This window comes from Alosa pseudoharengus, unplaced genomic scaffold, assembly GCF_046254945.1.
Source record: "Alosa pseudoharengus isolate Yale_2024_CS ecotype anadromous, Long Island Sound unplaced genomic scaffold, YU_APseudo_1.1 YU_APseudo_1.1_scf_18, whole genome shotgun sequence".
NCBI classification, from domain to species: Eukaryota; Metazoa; Chordata; class Actinopteri; order Clupeiformes; family Clupeidae; genus Alosa; species Alosa pseudoharengus.
Genome location: NW_027468650.1, coordinates 36,652,843 through 36,671,176, shown reverse-complemented (window position 1 = coordinate 36,671,176; position 18,334 = coordinate 36,652,843). Strand labels below are relative to the sequence as shown.

At 38.6% G+C, this 18,334-nt stretch overlaps 1 protein-coding gene across 1 annotated transcript in view; it reads left to right on the top strand.

Annotated features, from left to right (window-relative positions):
• cdk13 (cyclin dependent kinase 13) overlaps positions 1 to 18,334 on the top strand; it is a 112,108-nt gene that overhangs the window by 53,750 nt on the left and 40,024 nt on the right. Inside the window, exons 6-9 of the mRNA XM_076291096.1 lie at positions 262 to 451; positions 7,058 to 7,114; positions 16,260 to 16,361; positions 16,490 to 16,567. Of these exons, the coding sequence (XP_076147211.1) occupies positions 262 to 451; positions 7,058 to 7,114; positions 16,260 to 16,361; positions 16,490 to 16,567 (427 nt within the window). The remainder of the gene's footprint in view (positions 1 to 261; positions 452 to 7,057; positions 7,115 to 16,259; positions 16,362 to 16,489; positions 16,568 to 18,334) is intronic.

The following is an 18,334-nucleotide window of genomic DNA, read 5'->3' as shown; positions in this document are numbered from 1 at the left end:
CGATTTCGGTTTCGAATCGCATATCGTTACAGCCCTACTTCTTATGTGTTCCCTATACATCTGTTTTTTGTTTATCCAAAATTGTTTACCATGCATTCTTGATTCTGGTAACTTGGTTGTGATGAAATTTTGGATTTATGCGATAGTAAGTATATATACCAAAATGATTGGTAGCTATCTCTAAAGTAAACAGGTTTTCTCCTTACTGAGTAAAAATGTGTGTTTTTTTTTTGTTATTGTTAATCCTGAAATCTTTTACAGGGGCATTTTATTTAGTGTTTGAATACATGGACCATGACCTTATGGGGCTTCTGGAATCTGGCTTGGTACACTTCAATGAAAGTCATATCAAATCCTTCATGAGGCAACTTCTTGAAGGCCTTGACTACTGCCATAAGAAGAACTTTTTGCACCGTGATATTAAGTGCTCAAATATCCTTCTCAATAACAAGTGAGTAACATGTGCTCTGTTAACCATTTACAGGTGCATCTAAAAAATACAATATTGTGGAAAAGTTCATTATTTTCCATAATTCAGTTCAAAAAGTGAAGCCTTCACATATTCTAGATTCACTACCCATAAAGTGAACAATTTCAAGCCGTTTTTGTTTTAATCCTGATTGCGGTTCAGAGCTTGTGGAAATCAAAACTCTAGTATCTCAAAATATTAGAATAGACTTTGTAATGTGGAAGTTTAACTTTTTGAAATAAAAAGTCAAATGAATATTCTAATTGTTTTGACATCCACCTGTAGGCTATGTGCCAAACACATTTCTGGGCTCAAATTGTATCTCAAGTTGCCTTTTTCTCAAGTATTTTCATTACTTAGTAATTTAACCAAACCATGGTTCCAACATTGTCTGTGACTTACTACTGTATATCAGAATAACCTACTAGACCCTAAGCTGCCTGGCTTCAAGAGTGGTCATTCTACCGAAACTGTTCTTCTGTCTCTGAAGCATTGAGTGTAGCTAAGTCCTCTGCTCAGTCATCAGTATTAATTCTACTTGACTTATCTGCAGCCTTTGATACTGTAAACCATGACATTTTCTTTTTTACATTATCTGAACTGGAAAAGCTCTTAACTGGTTTGAATCCTACCTTAAAGGACATTCATTTAACATGTCTTGGCAGGGACGGGTATCAAAGTTTCATGACCACCACTGTGTGCCTCAGGGATCAGTATTAGGTCCCTTTCTTTTCTCTATTTACACCACCTTGGGTGAGATCATTCGCTCCCATGAATTTGCCTGTTACTGCTATGTGGATGATACTCAACTATACCTGTCTTTCCCACCTGAGGACTACTGTTTCTCATCAGATTTCCAGACCTGCCAACCTGTAGGCCTGAAAGTGGACCTAGGCTAAATATTTTGAGCTTCTCATTGATGAGTGTTCAATTTGTTTTATCTTTGGGGCATATAGATCATTGTTGTTCTGGTTTATTAGCACGAAAACAAGCGAGAACAAATAATAGGCTTCCAGCCGGAGATCGCGCACCTATCGCTTTAGTTGTAATCATTGCAGCCTCACAGATGGCAGAAAGACACCACCATCTGAAAGAAACTGAGAATTGAAATTCTTTAAATGAAATCAGTCATTTGCATTAGAAAGCAAAACATGTAAGCTATTGTGAGTTAAGGGATAGACTGCACATTGACAACAACATACTGTATGTCCATAAGTCTCTATCTACTGTAGCCAAAATTCAGTTGAATTAAATATGTTGATAGATAGAATAGGGAACATATTCTGCATTACAAATACTTAATTATGAGTTATTTGTACACTATTAGCACTTGTGGTTTAGTGTCTAGTTCCATTTGAAAAGAGCATCTTTGATAAGTATTATTATGAGTGAATAACTGTTCTTGTGGTACTACCACCTTACAAGCCCCATACTGAGCCATGCATATTTAGGTCATAATTCATATGCAACAACTTATTTAATAACTATGAATAAGGGGTAATTAGGAGCTTACATAGGGGAAATTCTTAATTAAGGGTCTAGTAAAGGTAGAATAAGGTCTTGCAGAATAAGGTATTAATTAGTGACTTATAATGACTAACAAATGGCTAGTATGCTGCTAATATACATGTTAGTAGGCAGCTAATTAATGGTGAATATGTGTGTCTTAATATAAAGTGTTACCAAAATTACATAGATATCCGACATTAAAGCAACACCAAAGAACTTTTCCTCTGTCGCATGCACGCAATTTGTTTATCCAGGCAACGGCTTTGCAAATAACGATGTCCATAGACAAGGTAGAATATGTTGCATGATTTTATGAAATTATGAAGTTCTTATTCCATTGAACTACAGATCCGCTACCCGGTCTGGCAAACTTAGTGCGGTTATAGCCGATAGAGGGCCGCGAAGCGAATGCAGAAGTGCCGTTCACCCTGTTTCGAGTTGATGAACAACGGAAACAATATTTTAAGGTACAAAAAACTCTTTGGTGTTGCTTTAAGGATGGGTCGCTTTCCAAAATGTATCTTGTGTGCATGGCTATGTCTGTTGGCTGTATGCATAAAGGCCGACATGAGCAGTTTTTTTTCTCTAGGTGCTACTCAAAAAACATTCTTCAAGGTTGGGAAGTCTGGATTTCTGCATGCCTTAAGGATATTTCAGACTGGATGAAAGATCAGCACCTTCAGCTTAATCTCTCCAAAATGGATCTTTTGTTTTTTTCAGCCAAAAAAGTTGTTTCCCAACAGATTAATATTCAGCTTGACTCATCTTCACTGACCCCAACTAAATTGGCACGTAACTGAGGCGTCATAATTGAGTGAGGTCTAAATTGCAAAATCATGTCTGTTTGTCCTTTAAAACATTAGGAATATCAAACCTTATCTGACACAATATTCCACACAACATCTTGTATAGAAGCCATAGTTATCTCCCAACTGGACTATTGTAATTCACTGTTCGCTGACCTGCCTGCTTGTGTAATGAGACTGTCACAATTGATTCAGAATGCTGCAGCACACCTGGGGCCTCATGTCATGTACAAAGACTTGCGTGGGATTTCTCTCAATTAAAACATTGTGTACATGAAAATTTGGAAAGTAGCGCACGCACAAAACAATTCAGATGTATGAAACGGTGCGTACGCAGCAAACTTTTCTTTGTACATCCCAATTAACTTGAAAGTAAGCGCACATGCACAAGCATTACACTCCACCCTCTCCTCAATCACAATCATTTTAATATGCTAACTAGAAGGCCACTCGAGAGCGCAGACCTGCCACGAAGCCAAAATGGCCTATCCCACAATATTGATAAGAATGAAAACTCATTTGTGGGTTGTCCGTGTATGATTCGTTCATTTGATATTCAATTTAGAATCAAAAATAAAAAAATAAAAAAAATGACTTGTTATTTCAATATTTGTTTATGAATGTGATACAAACAAACAAATAAAGCTTTGTTTTTCAGATATTTGATTTCATGGTCTGAAATGGTCTCATGCCCATTTATCTAGAAACATAGGCCTACTTGTTTTGTTTCAATAACTAAATGTTATTGAAAATGACATTTTTCAGTGTTTCCTCTAGATTTTTTTTTAGCAGTGGGGGCAGGCCAGTCTCAGGACCCCTCGCGATAGTCGCCTATAGTCTACGATTCACTTTAACCACAAGTGCATACAAAACGTTTTCCACCAAGTGTGCCGTCGCCACATTTACAAAATTGCTATAATGCAATTTACCTTCGTTATCTACCAGTGATACTTTTTGCTTCGAATCGCAATTGAGTGCGCATTTAATGTAACATGCAACATGATTTCCAAGAGGCCTATAGACAGGCTCATTTCTGACTTCACTAGACTATTAATGCATTTATTTATATATTTATTAATGACATCAGCAATAGCCTACGCACAAATTCATCATTCACTAAATGGACACAGAGAGACCTCCACTCTCCAAGTTTTTCTTTCGCTATCGTAAAAAAATAGCGAGGCTACTATATAGAAATACTTTGAAATTCCCTTTGAGTCGGATCTGCTCCACCTTTCCACCAAGTTTTGCGGGAATTGCGTGGTTTTTGCGACGTTGACAGACCTCCCGCACCGCAGTAGCCTATGGCGCCGTAAATGGAAGCTCTTGAAAGTGCATGCCACTAACGTAGTTCATAAAAACAATATTTATGGAATTAAAATGGACAGATACCTCTGATTAGTATGGCTGACTATTGTTTAACTGCTATGAACTGCTGTGAGCACCAGCCAGCGGAGGGAAATTATAGCCTACCATTAACCCAGACAATATTGTGCGCCTGCCCTAATTCTCAAGTAGTGGACTAGAAAATGAAGAGGAAACACTGCGGAAGAAAGTTAATGTTTTTACAATAAACTAGGCTGCATCAACACTATGTGAAGTGAAACTGGATGGTCGGATACGTCGGCAGGATCATTTAAAAGGCAACCAGTCTGCGACTATACATTGTGCGTCTGCACTAATTCTGATACAGTGGCGTCATTCATTTTACCGTAGCGGGCCTGCGCTCTTAAATCAACGTAGAGGAAACACTGATTTTTAATAGCCCACATTTCACAATATCCTGTGCAAATAAAGGCCTAGACTTGTGATCAACTAGGCCTAATGTTGTTGCGCTGCATTGCCTTGAAGTGTCGCCAACTGACGATACACATTGGAAATGTGCGTACGCCACACATAAAGTTCCCAGGAGGAACGCACATTGTCACGCTCATTTACTCTTGATACATCCGAGCGTGAAAGATGGCGTACGCAACATTTTTGTGCGTACGCAAGCTTTGTACAAGAGGCCCCCTGATCTTCAATCAGCCAAAGAGGACACGTGTAACTCTTCTCCTAGTTATTCTTCATTGGCTTCCTATAGTGACCAGAATTACATTTAAATCCCTCACTTTGGCCCATAGGACACCCCAATCGCCCACTGCAGTCTTCTGATGAGGATTTGTTGTGTCGAACAGCCATGAACGCAAGGTTAAATTCAAGATTCCTCTTCTCAGTGGTTCCTGGAATGAGTTGCCCAGTCCTCTGAGTTCCTGCAATAGTTTGGGGTCTTTCAAGAGGGGTCTAAAGCGAATCTGTTCAGCTTACACTTAATTAATCAAAGGTTCTCGAAATCTTGTTATGCGGTTTCTAAGCTATAACATTTTTTTGTCACATACAGCAAACATCTCGTGATCCACTAACTGCCTGTCCCCTGAATGCGTTGTAAATAAACACGGTCCCTGTGGACAGCCCAGGCTCCTGGAGCATGAAACATAACAAACTGTGTTCCAGCCAATCATCGATGAGATGCACGTTCATGACCGTTTCAATTGCGCGGGAGGTAGGGGGAGGGAAAGGCAAGCTAGCTCTCTGTTTTGTTTGATAATACTTAAAACATTTTAATGTTATTATTGCCATTTTCAGTAACACTTTTTTACAGGGTCCTTGTTCCAGTGTATCTACGTAATGAAGTACATTGTTATGGTTATGGTATTTAGCAGATGCTTTTGTCCAAAGCGACACATAACAACAATACAAAGTTACATTTACAGTAAACAATTTAAAAAGTTGGTAAGACTAAATTAAGGAGAATAGCAATAATAAACAACAATATCAATTCAATCAATAACCTAATGAAAATAAATAACTACTATAATATACAAACCATAAATAACTGCATGTTGAACAGATATGCCTTTAGACCCCTCTTAAAAAACCCAAAACTATCACAGGAACGGAGAGCACTGGGGCAACTCATTCCACCAACAAGGAACCACTGAGGAAAAGAGTCTTGAATTTAACCTAGCGTTTATGGTTGGTGGACACAACAGACGCTCATCAGAAGACCGCAGTGGGCTGTTCGGGATATATCTTGATCATTGAATTAAGGTAGCAGGGAGCAGATCTAGTCAGTGTCCTATAGGCCAAAGTGAGAGATTTAAATTTAATTCCACTATAGGGAGCCAGTGGAGAAAACTAGTTGAGACGTTACATGTGTAACTCTGGCTGATTGAAGACCAGGCGTGCTGCAGCATTCTGAATCAGTTGTAACGTTCTTACTAAACATTACAATACAATAGCAACAATAATAACACATTGAATTACAATAGTCCAGCTTGGAGATGACCATGCCCCTAGACAAGAAGTTATGTGGAATCTTGTGTCAGATAAGGTCCACATACAGGCCCAGGTCATTTTCAGGTCTTCTTTGTGCTGTAAAGGATAAACCGACATGATTTTGCAATTCAGTACAGGCTCAGAGAAGTTAAGTTGGTCATCAATTACGACGCCCAGGTTATGTGACGATCCAGTTGGGGTTAGTGAAGCTGAGTCAAGCTGGATGTTAATCTGTTGGAACAGCTGTTTTAGCTGGAAACTCCAAAAGCTCATTTTTTGAGAACCTTTTGAGAGTCCCAAACTTCACCCCATAGCTTTTTTTCCTTCCCAAAAGAGTGATGACACTTTGGCAAAGTATTGTAACAAGCACTTCTTATTACATGTACTAATGGTCTGTAGGTACACACAAATGCATGATGTATGGACAATATAAGGACCCCGTAAAATTAAGTGTTATCCTATTTTCCTTAAATGTAGTCCAAGTTACCAACTTTTTTATTAAGTATTGTATTGTTATATTGTAAGTCGCTAAGCCATAGTGCAGTAGCAGTGTCACCGCCCAGCACCACATACAGGCCCAGGTCATTTCCTGAGCCCATTCCCTGTCCCTCTCTCCCACTTCCTGGACTGGACTTCCTGTCCACTCTTCACTGTCCTGTCCAATAAAGGGAAAAAAATGTAGCTAAAAAATAAAATTAATCTTGACACATTGATATTTTAGTGTATTATTTACCCATTTATTCATTTAAGATAATCATTGTATGTGTGGTGAAACTTGTTAATAGTAAAATTTATACCAAATGGCTGTTTCCAGATTACATTGGTGTGTATATTTTGTATACCTGGACTATATAACAGAACCACACAACAAGCCCTTTTGTGCCACAAGATCATGAAGTACACTGTAAAGGATGTAATAGATAAAATATGTATAATTTGTGTTTCTGTCTTTCAGGGGGCAGATTAAACTGGCTGATTTTGGTTTGGCCAGGCTCTACAACTCTGAAGAAAGGTGAGAGTAACTTTAATATCTGTCTATTCAATAACCTTCTACATGGAAAAGTATTGGTATAACATAAGAAATCTAAAGGTGCTATTCACCTTATTCAGCCCCGCCCATTTTTTAAAATTCCACGTTTTCTTTAAACTTCCGGTCGGCTAGCTATGTCTAGTTAGCTTCATTGGGATAACATGGCAGAAGAGGATAGAGAGGCTAACTTGGGAGGAAAACGACAAATGCCATCAGTAGGTCAGATTTCAATATTGTACTTCGCTACCCAAGGCTATTCACCCCTACGGAGTGGGTAGACGATGCGGCAGTGGCCGCTGTATCGTATGGAGAAACTCGCAAATCCTTATCTGTTTGGTAACTAGTTTAGAAAGTCATTACAGAACAGCTGCTCCAAAGTCAGTGTTTTCCTAACTTCAGATAGGAAAGTTGTATAACAGAAATGTCTTAAGTCACCAAAATCCTAAATAAACGTTCCTAACTTTAGGATGACCCATAACATATGATGCCAGTCATCTCGATAGAGCTCTGCTATCTCAATGTATCGCAATGGATGTACTGCTCAATCGGAAGTTCGTAGACAATGTGGGCAAAGCTAGCGCCCCTCATGTTTGCGCGCGGAATAAGGTGAATATGTAAGACATATATTTTTAGGGCCCGAACACCGGATGGTGGGAAAGCCCTATTGTTTCTGTAAGGGTTATTATTAGGGCTGTCAAAATAATATGTCAATTTCAATTAATTAATTACAGAAAGAATAAAGTGTTAAAAAGTAACGCTGATTAATCACATTTCGTAGTGACCTTTGACCAAGTGCAGTTTTGACTACAGTGACTGAAGGAGGAAGATGATAAAAAAACACTGCTTAGTCCAGTGAATGGAACATTTAGCTTACATTTAGAAAAATGCCCAGATGGAACTGTTGACAAGAGCATGTGCTCTGTGATTTCTGCAGTAAGGAATTTCCCTAACATAGGAGTTCGTCAAGTCCGAAGTATCACCTTAATGCAAAACAACGTGGAGGAAAGCTACAAGTTAGAACACCCCTTGATTATAATAAATAACGCTAGCCGCTAGCGTTATTTATTATAATCGTTAACTTTGTTAACTTTGCAAATGTATTGTTTAGGCTACATATGACCGACTAACTAACTGATGAACTCCCTAGATTGACTGCATTACCTCGTGTTAGGGTACTGCACACGTCAACAGTTAGTGGAAACTTCAGTAATTTGCATTTACCATGCTAAAAAAACATCTCGCGAGAATCCTGAAACATTAGCCTGCAGTTAGTCCTTCACCTCCACAACAAAAGCATTTTCATTGTGTACAAGGGGTACAAGCAATGAGTAGAAGGCTATTTAGAAAGGCAAAGTAAAATATAGATATTGCGACTCTATGTGGAGCGATAAAGATGACAAAAATACCTGAAACTGATTGCTTTAAAGTCTATAATGTTGGTTTGACTTTTCATTGAATCACTACTCTGCCAAATTTTTAATTGAAATATTTGTAAAAATATTTATATTAATCACAGAGTATGTAATTAATTAGATTAATATTTTTAATCGCTTGACAGCCCTACTCGGGCACCGAAGGGTGCAAGGCTTAATTGTTTTTGGAAGTATAATTATTAGGGCCCGAGCACCGAAGGTGCAAGGCCATTCGTATGAGGTTAAATATTAGTGCAAACTCTTTGTATGGTTTATTATTGTTCCTTATGGTATCACCATCTATGTAATGTAAGAAAAAGAACATTTGGCAACATATATGTGGAATTTAGGGTTTAGGGTGATTTTCCAGAAGCATACATGCTTCTGGTGTTCAAATTGGTTCCTGGCATTAAGCCTGCACGATAAATCGTTATAAAATCGCGATCGCGATTCACCCCTGTGCGCGATTTAATTTTTAAATGACTTCGATTCTCATTTAATTTTACGAGCCGACTGCATCACAAACGCTACTACTTTCTTCTGTGAGTTTTAAAGCGCTCCTAAGTGCTGCAATGCTCTCCCTTCTAGTTTCTAGGTTATCTAGCATTTTAACCGGCAATGTTGTGCTATAAAAGCTGTTCTGACATTTTAGGGGTGGTCTGTCCTAAGGAGCTAGACTAGCATGCAGTAGCCAGAAAAGTTGTGGGTTCAATTCTTGGCTTCCATCATTGTACACTTGAGCAAGGCGAAACCCCAAATTGCTTCAGGGACAATGGACTCTGTAATATAATTGACATATGTAAGTCACTTTGGATAAAAGTGTCTGCTAAATTAATAAATGTTATGTAAATTAATGTAAATTTAGGTCTGGGAAGTCAGGGAAAATATGTAGGCCTAATTATGAAATACTGTTTTCCAGAAGTGCTAATTTTTGGAAAGTCTGGATGTTTTGCTTAATGTAATACATATGCAGAAAAGTCTATGATACTAAAAATAGACACTTGTTTCATAAAAGTAAAGTAGCCTAAGAATGAATGATGAGTTTGGGGAAACAGTGGGATTTATTTTGGACCATGTAACTAATTACCATTTAAAATAGACCTTAAATGTGGTTATTTGTAACGTGCTATTGTTTTAATCAATCGCCAAATCGCTAAAATAAAAACGTTGTAATAGCTATCCAAGTGGGAATGTATAGTCGAAAGGCAAATGTCATTGAAGACGTCATTAGCGGCCAGAAAAGGAAAGCATCATGGTCTGAAACATTCATTAACAATGTTACCATCCAAAGATACAGTTAGAATGGTGAAAACAACAACATATAAACAAGAACATTATTTAACATATTTTTAGTTAAAGGAATCGTATGTCAGAAATGTATTTCAATTAATCATAAAATGGCCCTCATATGTCACTAGAGATTAAGAAATCATGTTCATTTCAAATATCACTGACAACCGTAGTCCGGCCAGGATATTGTCATTTAAAAAAAGTGAAGTTGCAGCCCTCAACTGATGTTGATGTTGTGTTTTGTCATGTCATGTTGTGTTTTGGCCTGATGCGCCACCCTCTACCTATCTACTTATCACAAAGTCAGTAGTGTTTTGGCATCTGGGTTGGCAACCTCGAGTCACGGGGGACAGGGAGGGGATACACCGCTCTACAGTAATTTGAAAGTGATTGCAGTACCAGTTTTGGCCACAATCTGACATATGGTTCCTTTAAGGCACAACTTGGATGATTATAACAATGCATAACTATCCAAATGTTTTGTATCAGCAAATCCCTGAACTGTCCACGTTTGTGAAAAATTTGAGCATTCAGTCCTTCAAGTTTGGTGAGTGTGGTGACTCACTGTTTTAGTGCAATTTAATCCAGGAACACAGCAGGGCACTGGCCTTGGCCTTCGTTCCCCCATATAACCACACTTCTGCACTTTCATTGCATTCAAAACTTAGCGTGTCAACTGACAAGTCTGTGCACCTGCAGAAAAGATTTGTAACTGTAGGACATCTTTTTGTGCGTAGAATATTGATTTGTAATTGTAGAATATATTTGTAATGGTAAAATATTTTTAACTGTAGGATGATTTGTAGCTGTAAAACTGATCCGTACCCGTAGAATAGATTTGTAAGTGTAGGGCATATTTGTAATATTGACAATTACATGTACAGATAATTTTTACAGTTACAAATAATTTCTACAGTTTCAAAACGTGATACACACGTACAAAACATTTGAGTCTAATATTCTTCCTTAAGATAAACATTCAAATGTAGGGCTACATACAGTGGGCATCGCTTTCAAATGGCCACTTCAGTCGCGCATTACGAGGCGTGAAGCTGCGTGAAGCTTTAGTACCACTTTCAGCCACTGTGCGTCGCTCTGCCACTGTACATCGCTCTGCCTGCCGCCCCTTCTGAAAAAGCTCGATTTACCTCGATTTAGGCTACTTGGGTATGGCTTAAGGCTTGACTACACGGTGGTAACGGAAATCGAAATTTGCTGTCTACATTATTGTCAGTGTTGGGTTAACGCAACTACGCAAATCAAAACAGTGGTGTGATAATTGAGCCAGTAGAGAAATAACTGTTCAGAATTAATCTGTAGCCTTGGGTAGGCTTCTGCGACGTTTTTAACAGGCTACGCTATAGAGGCTTAGACAACTATGACCCACGTTTTGGTTTCGTAAATTAATTTGCCCTACTTCTTGACTGCAATGTAGTCAATTGACTGCTTGACATGTCATTTTTATTTTTCTGTACAATAAACAAATACATCTGCTTTATGCCGCAGAATTACATTCATATTTGGAACTTACATAGTCCAATGCATCGTTACACTACGTTAGTGTTTCCCAAAACCATAGTAGCAACGAACGTTCGCAACCACTATCGTAAAGTTGTGTAGTTACAACTACACCTCTCGACCTGTGGTACGCTAGTAGAAGCATAGTTCCAGGGATCTTCATGTCAAAGACGTCACTGACGCCAGTTATTTGTTTGCAAATGAATAATTATGAATATATTTAGGTTTCTTTTAGGTATGTACCCTTAGATTTTCATGGAGGGGGGGGGGTCCTTGTTAGTTTACGCAAACAAAGCCAAGAAGGCTGATTCTGATTTTGATAATATGATCTGCACAAAAGATAAACTTAGGTAAACAACGATGTCAATATTGTTGTCAAAATCTTAATCCAGATTTGAACTCTTGGACAGGGGACTGGTAACTGCTGTGCAACGCAGCTGTCATCTGCCGGCCTTAACGCAATGCGCCACAGAAGTATATGTGCAGGTGCCCGTTCACGTGCTACTAAACGTCATTAACCACCTTAGTCCAGACTACTGAAGTTTGGAAACTATCATGGTCCAAACTTACAGTACTATGTAAGTACGACAGTTTTGGGAAACAGTCGTAACTTACATGTTGGTTAGTTGAACGATGCATCCTGTTAGTAAAAAGCTAACCTCCGTAGTTGTACGGGAAACGCACCCCAGATCAGCTTGTAGGCCATTAGCAATCTGTTTATTTTATTTTATGAAGCCTACACAGTAGATCACATGCCACATTCTCACTTTCAATAGACAGATGCAATAGCCATTGGTCAAGTATTGAGTATAAAGCAATTAAGATAGTATGAAGTACTTTTTGTATAGGGTACTATCATAAAAATTCGTTAAAACGAATAGCATTTTGCAACTTGACAAAATACTGGATTAAATATCGTAGGCACAGGAGAAAACTTGTACATCCATTGGCCCGTGGGGAGATCACATGCCAGTTGCCTCTCCCTTCAGTGCTATCGTTCGTCTGTGAGCTTGTTTCGCCAAAAAAAAACTATTGCAGATATCAATGCGTCTTTGTTCATGGGTTTGGCCTCACAGCAGAGGCTTAGACAACTATGACCCACGTTTTGGTTTCGTAATTTGCCCTACTTATTGACTGCAATGTAGTCAATTGACTGCTTGACAGGTTATTTTTATTTTTCTTTACAATAAACAAATACATCTGCTTTATGCCGCAGAATTACGCACTTGGCCAGCCTATAGAACGGGCTATTTTGGAGAGAATAGAGACTGTACGCACGCAAGAATCTGTAGGCTATTTGTGGCTGGTTACCAGCAAACAATGTTTAATGCATTAACTCAAGACATCAAACATTTTCTAAACAATACAAACAGAAAGGATGCAGCAGGCAGCAAATGTAGAAGAGTAATTTCCAGTGGAAGAACAAAATGCTGAATGAAGCCCAAAGATATGAAGGCATATCTGGCAAGTTGTTATTTTTTGAAGACGTAAATGGTTGGGCTATAGGCCTAGTTTGCAAGAAGGAGACATAAAGCGTGAGCATGCCACACTATCCACAGCTGTGGTAGCGGGGGGGGCCTTATGGCTGAAAGCTGCTTGGGATCCCCCCTGTCAAGCAATAACCATACAACAAGTTAAAAACAGATGACATAATGCGCGTCACTGACATAATGCGCAAATAATATAGCCTAGATATTCCAATATATTCGAATACATGTGTTTATTCTAGAGGGGATATTCCATACCTGTCAACACTCCCGTTTTTCCCGGGTTTCTCCTGTATTTCAAGGTCATCTCCCAGCACCCTCCCGTTTTGTTATTTCTCCCGGAAAACATTTTAAAATCATTAGTCCATTCAGGTTGCCAGATTGTGTATGAAATACACCCTACACATACAAATCGGATTTGTGGGTAATGAAGTTCGTTTTGGGCTACACTCATTGCCCAAAGTAGACAAAGGACTTCATTACCCATACATTTACTGCAACTTAAGCACGTGACAACTCGCACTCTGTCGGTGTTTGACAGATTTTACTCTTTTGTTTGTCAAAATCCAGCGCGAAATTAAACACTTACTATAGCATTCCTAAACGGCAACGATAGTCTGTAGAGTAGCCTTACGTTTGATGAAGGGATTTCCTTAATGTTAAAGAATAATTTGGCCCTTGCTGCTAAAAATATGTACAAATTATTATTATTATTATTATTTTGTTCATATTCACTCAGACTTGGAACAAAATAGGTCCAGTTCATTGATATGTAGGCCTATTTTGTTCTTGTAGGCTATGAGAAAAGGCCAAGATTGTCTTAGGCACCGTTTTATTTTATTTCGGTATTGTCTTACCTCAACAATAGGCTACAGCTCCTTGAAAACAATCAGATATAACTCTATAAAATCTATTAAGTCTATAAAAATGTATTTTTATGTTCTATTTGGCTGCTTTGTTTGGCTGAAATGTAGACTATTCTTTTTTCATTTCAATACAATATATGATACAAACCTCAGTTTAGATAATCATATTCACACATTTGTTTTTGCCTAATTGACATGACCATGATAATTGATAATATAGGCTAAAATGAATGTGCACCTTAAGCAAATGATAAAAAATCTTTCAGAATGCTTTCCATTCTTCAACTGCATCGAATCGCATCGAATCGTACTGAATCGTTTTTTATGAACATGTATCTTTTCTTGTATCGAATCGTGCCCATGTATCTAGATGTGAATCGTATCGTCTTTTACATGAGAGATTCACACCCCTACTGGTTACCTTGGGCTGCTACAGTCGTCAGTGCACTGTGCACAGTAGGCCTATGCTACTCTTTGTGGTTGATCAACTAAAAATAAAAGATGTATTTGGTGATGACGTTATTGTAGGCCTAGTAGACCTAAATTCTGAGAAATTAAATGGTACGAGAAACGATCTACATAGCGAACCAGACCGCGATGTCTTCAAGGGTTGAATGAAGGGAGTTTGCAAAAATTAGTGTATTTTTCAAGTCAATAAACATTCTTAATTTTCGAATTTCTTTGTCAGGGAACATCTGACTTTTAAAAACCACAGGCCTGGTAGTCGCTCAGACAAGGAGTTATAAGATAAAGGCAATACCATTTGTGTCACCTAATGCAGTTCAGTGAATTAGCAAGATACCATCAGAAGGCAACAATCATAAAGCACAGTGCACGCGCGCAAGCGCTCTCTCCCCTGTGCATAAAGCTGTCTGCGTGTTGTAGGCTAGATTTGCGTGAGTTCTTGAGCATCCAACTTTGAGCTCAATGAGCATCAAACCAGCTAATAGGCTAACTGAAATAACACCCATGCCAATCTCTAGGTATGGTGAAGGGTATGTGATGATGTGGGGCTATTTTAATTCCAAAGGCCAAGGTAACTTTATCAGGATGCACAGTATTCTGGATCCATGAAATAACTGGCCTCTGCCTGTCTCTATGGGAATTTAACATAGGGGTGTCAATACTTATGACCCCTGTATTTTAAGGAAGAACATTTATTTATTTATGATACATTATTCATTCACTAAGAAAATTGGTGTCCTTAAAGGTTAGATATTTCCTAATTTTTCACTTAAGGCATTAAGATCAATTTCCAAAAGATGATTTTATATTCCTCTTTTCAGTCAACTTTAGCATGGGTGCCAACACTTTTGGCCATCACTGTATGTTATAGACGTTCTATGAGGTACCATTGTTTAGCTGTGTCACAAAACAATAAGCTTTGTCAGACTACTTTTAAAATGATATTCAGTGCTATATACATTTTACACATTCGGGGCTGAAGACCCGACAAAGCCTTGCGTTAATTCTTCAGGTGGGAAGTGTCAGGAATTTTCATACGAGAGACGCTCTCATTGGTGGTTAGTATATGAAGTAGGGAATTGACAGCAACATATCCAATCACATTATGAGAGATGCTGAATTTTACATAAACTGCGATGTTTGATTTTAAATTAATGTAAATTTAGCCGGGACTGTAAGCTGGCACACGTGGGTGCTCGATGTTTTCATGTATCGGTGCCTATGACAAGCGTATCTTGCGGTTGCATCCATTACAAACAAACGTGCAATGTGAACGTCTGGGATTGGGGAGAGCACTAAATGCTCTTCTGAATAAGCACGAAGTCATGCCTTTAAATGAAAAACACTCTTTAATAATCAAAAAAATAAACGCTAATAAAGTAAACTTGTGACCATCAAAAATCGTTTATCGCCTGTAACTCTGTGATAACAGGACGTAACAGGAAGGCATTTGGCTGAGCAACGGAGGTTAATATGCTCTATATTTTGTCCAAATGATGTCTGTCTATCATCGTTGCACTCTGAGAAAACCAATATGTTTAATTTGTCCTGCGTTTCTTCTATGGCTGCAAACGGGATTTACTCGCCGTTAACCAAATATTTCTTTATTAGGGCAGGGCAGGCATATTTCTGGCTATTAAATTATTTCTAAACCAGTCTGCTAAAGTCTGTGTAGGGTTTTCCAGCTCCATTTCTTTTTATGAGACACCCTGCTCACTTGAGACCTCTGCCGGTTGTTGCAGCGTCGTTGCAGCGTCACTGGAAAAATACAAATTAAAGTCGCGTGATCCCGCGCGCGGACCGCGAGGGAAGCTGGCCAAGTCGAAGCACTGCCCACTGTACATAAACATGGATGGAAACAATATGTTCAATTTACATTCCATCATAATGTTTAAAGTGACCCCTAAATATAGAGTATCTTACTGTACTCCACTTCAGGTGGTCGCTTGTAATTTTTTTCATTTACATCATTATATAGTGACATTCAAATTTGTTGAAGATGCCTCTGTATGTTGTGGCAGTATGACCTACAATTTTCCAGTAGAACCACAGAACAGTATTTGATTGCTTTTTCCTTTGTTTTCCTTAGCCGACCATACACCAATAAGGTGATAACTCTCTGGTATAGACCTCCAGAGCTTCTGCTTGGGGAGGAGCGATACACACCAGCCATTGATGTATGGAGTTGTGGGTAAGATACACCTATTGAATGTGGAACTGTTATTGCTGTAGTCCATATTGTAGAATGTGTTGTTAATACAGATCATAATTATACTTTTGATACCCTCTTTGTCTTTGACCTGTTTTTCAACCATGTAGATGCATACTTGGGGAATTATTCATCAAGAAGCCCATCTTTCAAGCCAACCAGGAGCTTGCACAATTGGAACTCATTAGGTATTTTCATTATCCTAGTCATCTGTCTTTTTTTTTTGATCAAACAAAAACTTTTCATTTACATACTGGTTTGTTCAGTGAGACAATAACTGCCCTGGGCACCGTACTTTGTGTATAGCTTAACATATATCCAAGACCAGTTAATTGAGGATCAGCGGTTAGCCGGTTGTTAGATGTTTAGTTTAGTTCTTTGAACCAAAGTGCAGTTACAATTCCCAGGATGTTGGACCACTGGCACAAATGAAACTTGGTGTGCTTGTCCTAATGCATCCATATAAGTTTGCAAGTTTATTTTAATCAAGAATACAAAGTAATGAACCTAGGCAACAATTAGCCATCCATGCATATTTCAACTGTAAAGGCACGGTCTGCTAGCCGAGGTGAAATCAGACGAACCTGTTAGCAAATTTGGATTTGCCCATCTGGAAAGCATCCCATTGACGTCCGTTTCTGAATCACCAAAAACCCAGGAATCTGTATTTTCTTTGGAATTGAGTAAGCAACTGTATTTAAAACCTTCACTTACAAGAAAGATGTGTTTGCTGCACTTTTGAAGTGATTTGCTAATGGTATGTACTAGGGCTGTCACTTTACGTTCGAAAATCGATTGCACAATCGATTGGACCAACCAACACAAGTTTCGAAAACTAAAATAGGGAATCGATTTTAACCAAATATGTACACAAACAAATAAAAAAAATAGATGTGACAAAACCCACAAACAAGCAGAAAAAGAAAATAAAGAATTCCGAAAGTGCAGTAGGCATTGCGAAAGCTAAACAGAAAATTCCCACCAATTTTACGCACAGGAAACAGCCGTTTCAATCGGCTGCTGTGCTGCTGGTGTTTTGCCAAAAAAATGGAGGACAACGCGATCATGAGAGAGACGAGTGATAAGCCCTAATAGCTTGAGGAGTTCGATATGGAAGCACTTCGGGTTTTAGGTAGATCAAACTATGGAGAAGGAGAAGGACAAGGCGGCATGCAAACTGTGCAGTCGTGAGTTTGACAGTTTTAATCATAAACACAGCCACGTTGAAGCCTGCAGTAATGTTTTTCACTGATGTTATGGCAGTCCACTCTGCTCTTTTTTTTCGAGAATGTTGCACTTTCATCAGAAATATTGCTAGCTTGTGCGTCTTCAAGCGCCCTCGTCCTAATGCCTATTAGTTGCCCGTGGATTGGCCTACTGTATATTTGAAAATGGAAACGTCTTTAGACATAGAAAATCGATTTTACAATCGATTCCATGAACACTTATGTCTCAAAAAAACAGGATTTTTTCATAAAAGTGACAGCCCTAGTATGTACACACCGCCGCCGATTTGAGCTGTAAAATTACAAGTCATTTATTTTCAATGGAAGCCAGCTTCTCTGTACGGCAAGAAGCTGCAAATCTGTCGGCGTTACGAATTGGGCGTTTTGAGCAACCAGAGCGTCAAGCAGAAAGTTGAAACTTGGTTAAATTTATGGTAATGAGCAGTTCAACTGCAAACAACCAGCAACCAATTCAAAATGAGGTGTAAACAGTTGAGAGAGTAAAATCTATATGAACTTCAGACTGTATGGTTCCTATGAAACATTTGTTCTGTTTACTGAGGTCAAGTTAGTGTTTGCAGAAACGTAGTACTTGTTCAAGGTCTACATGGTGTCCAAAATGTTTTTTTAATATGCTGAATAAAGATACATTATTAAGTTATGGATATTAGCGATATACAGGCCATACTTTCCGAGGTAGTTGCTAGATGCTGTCTTTGACCAACATTC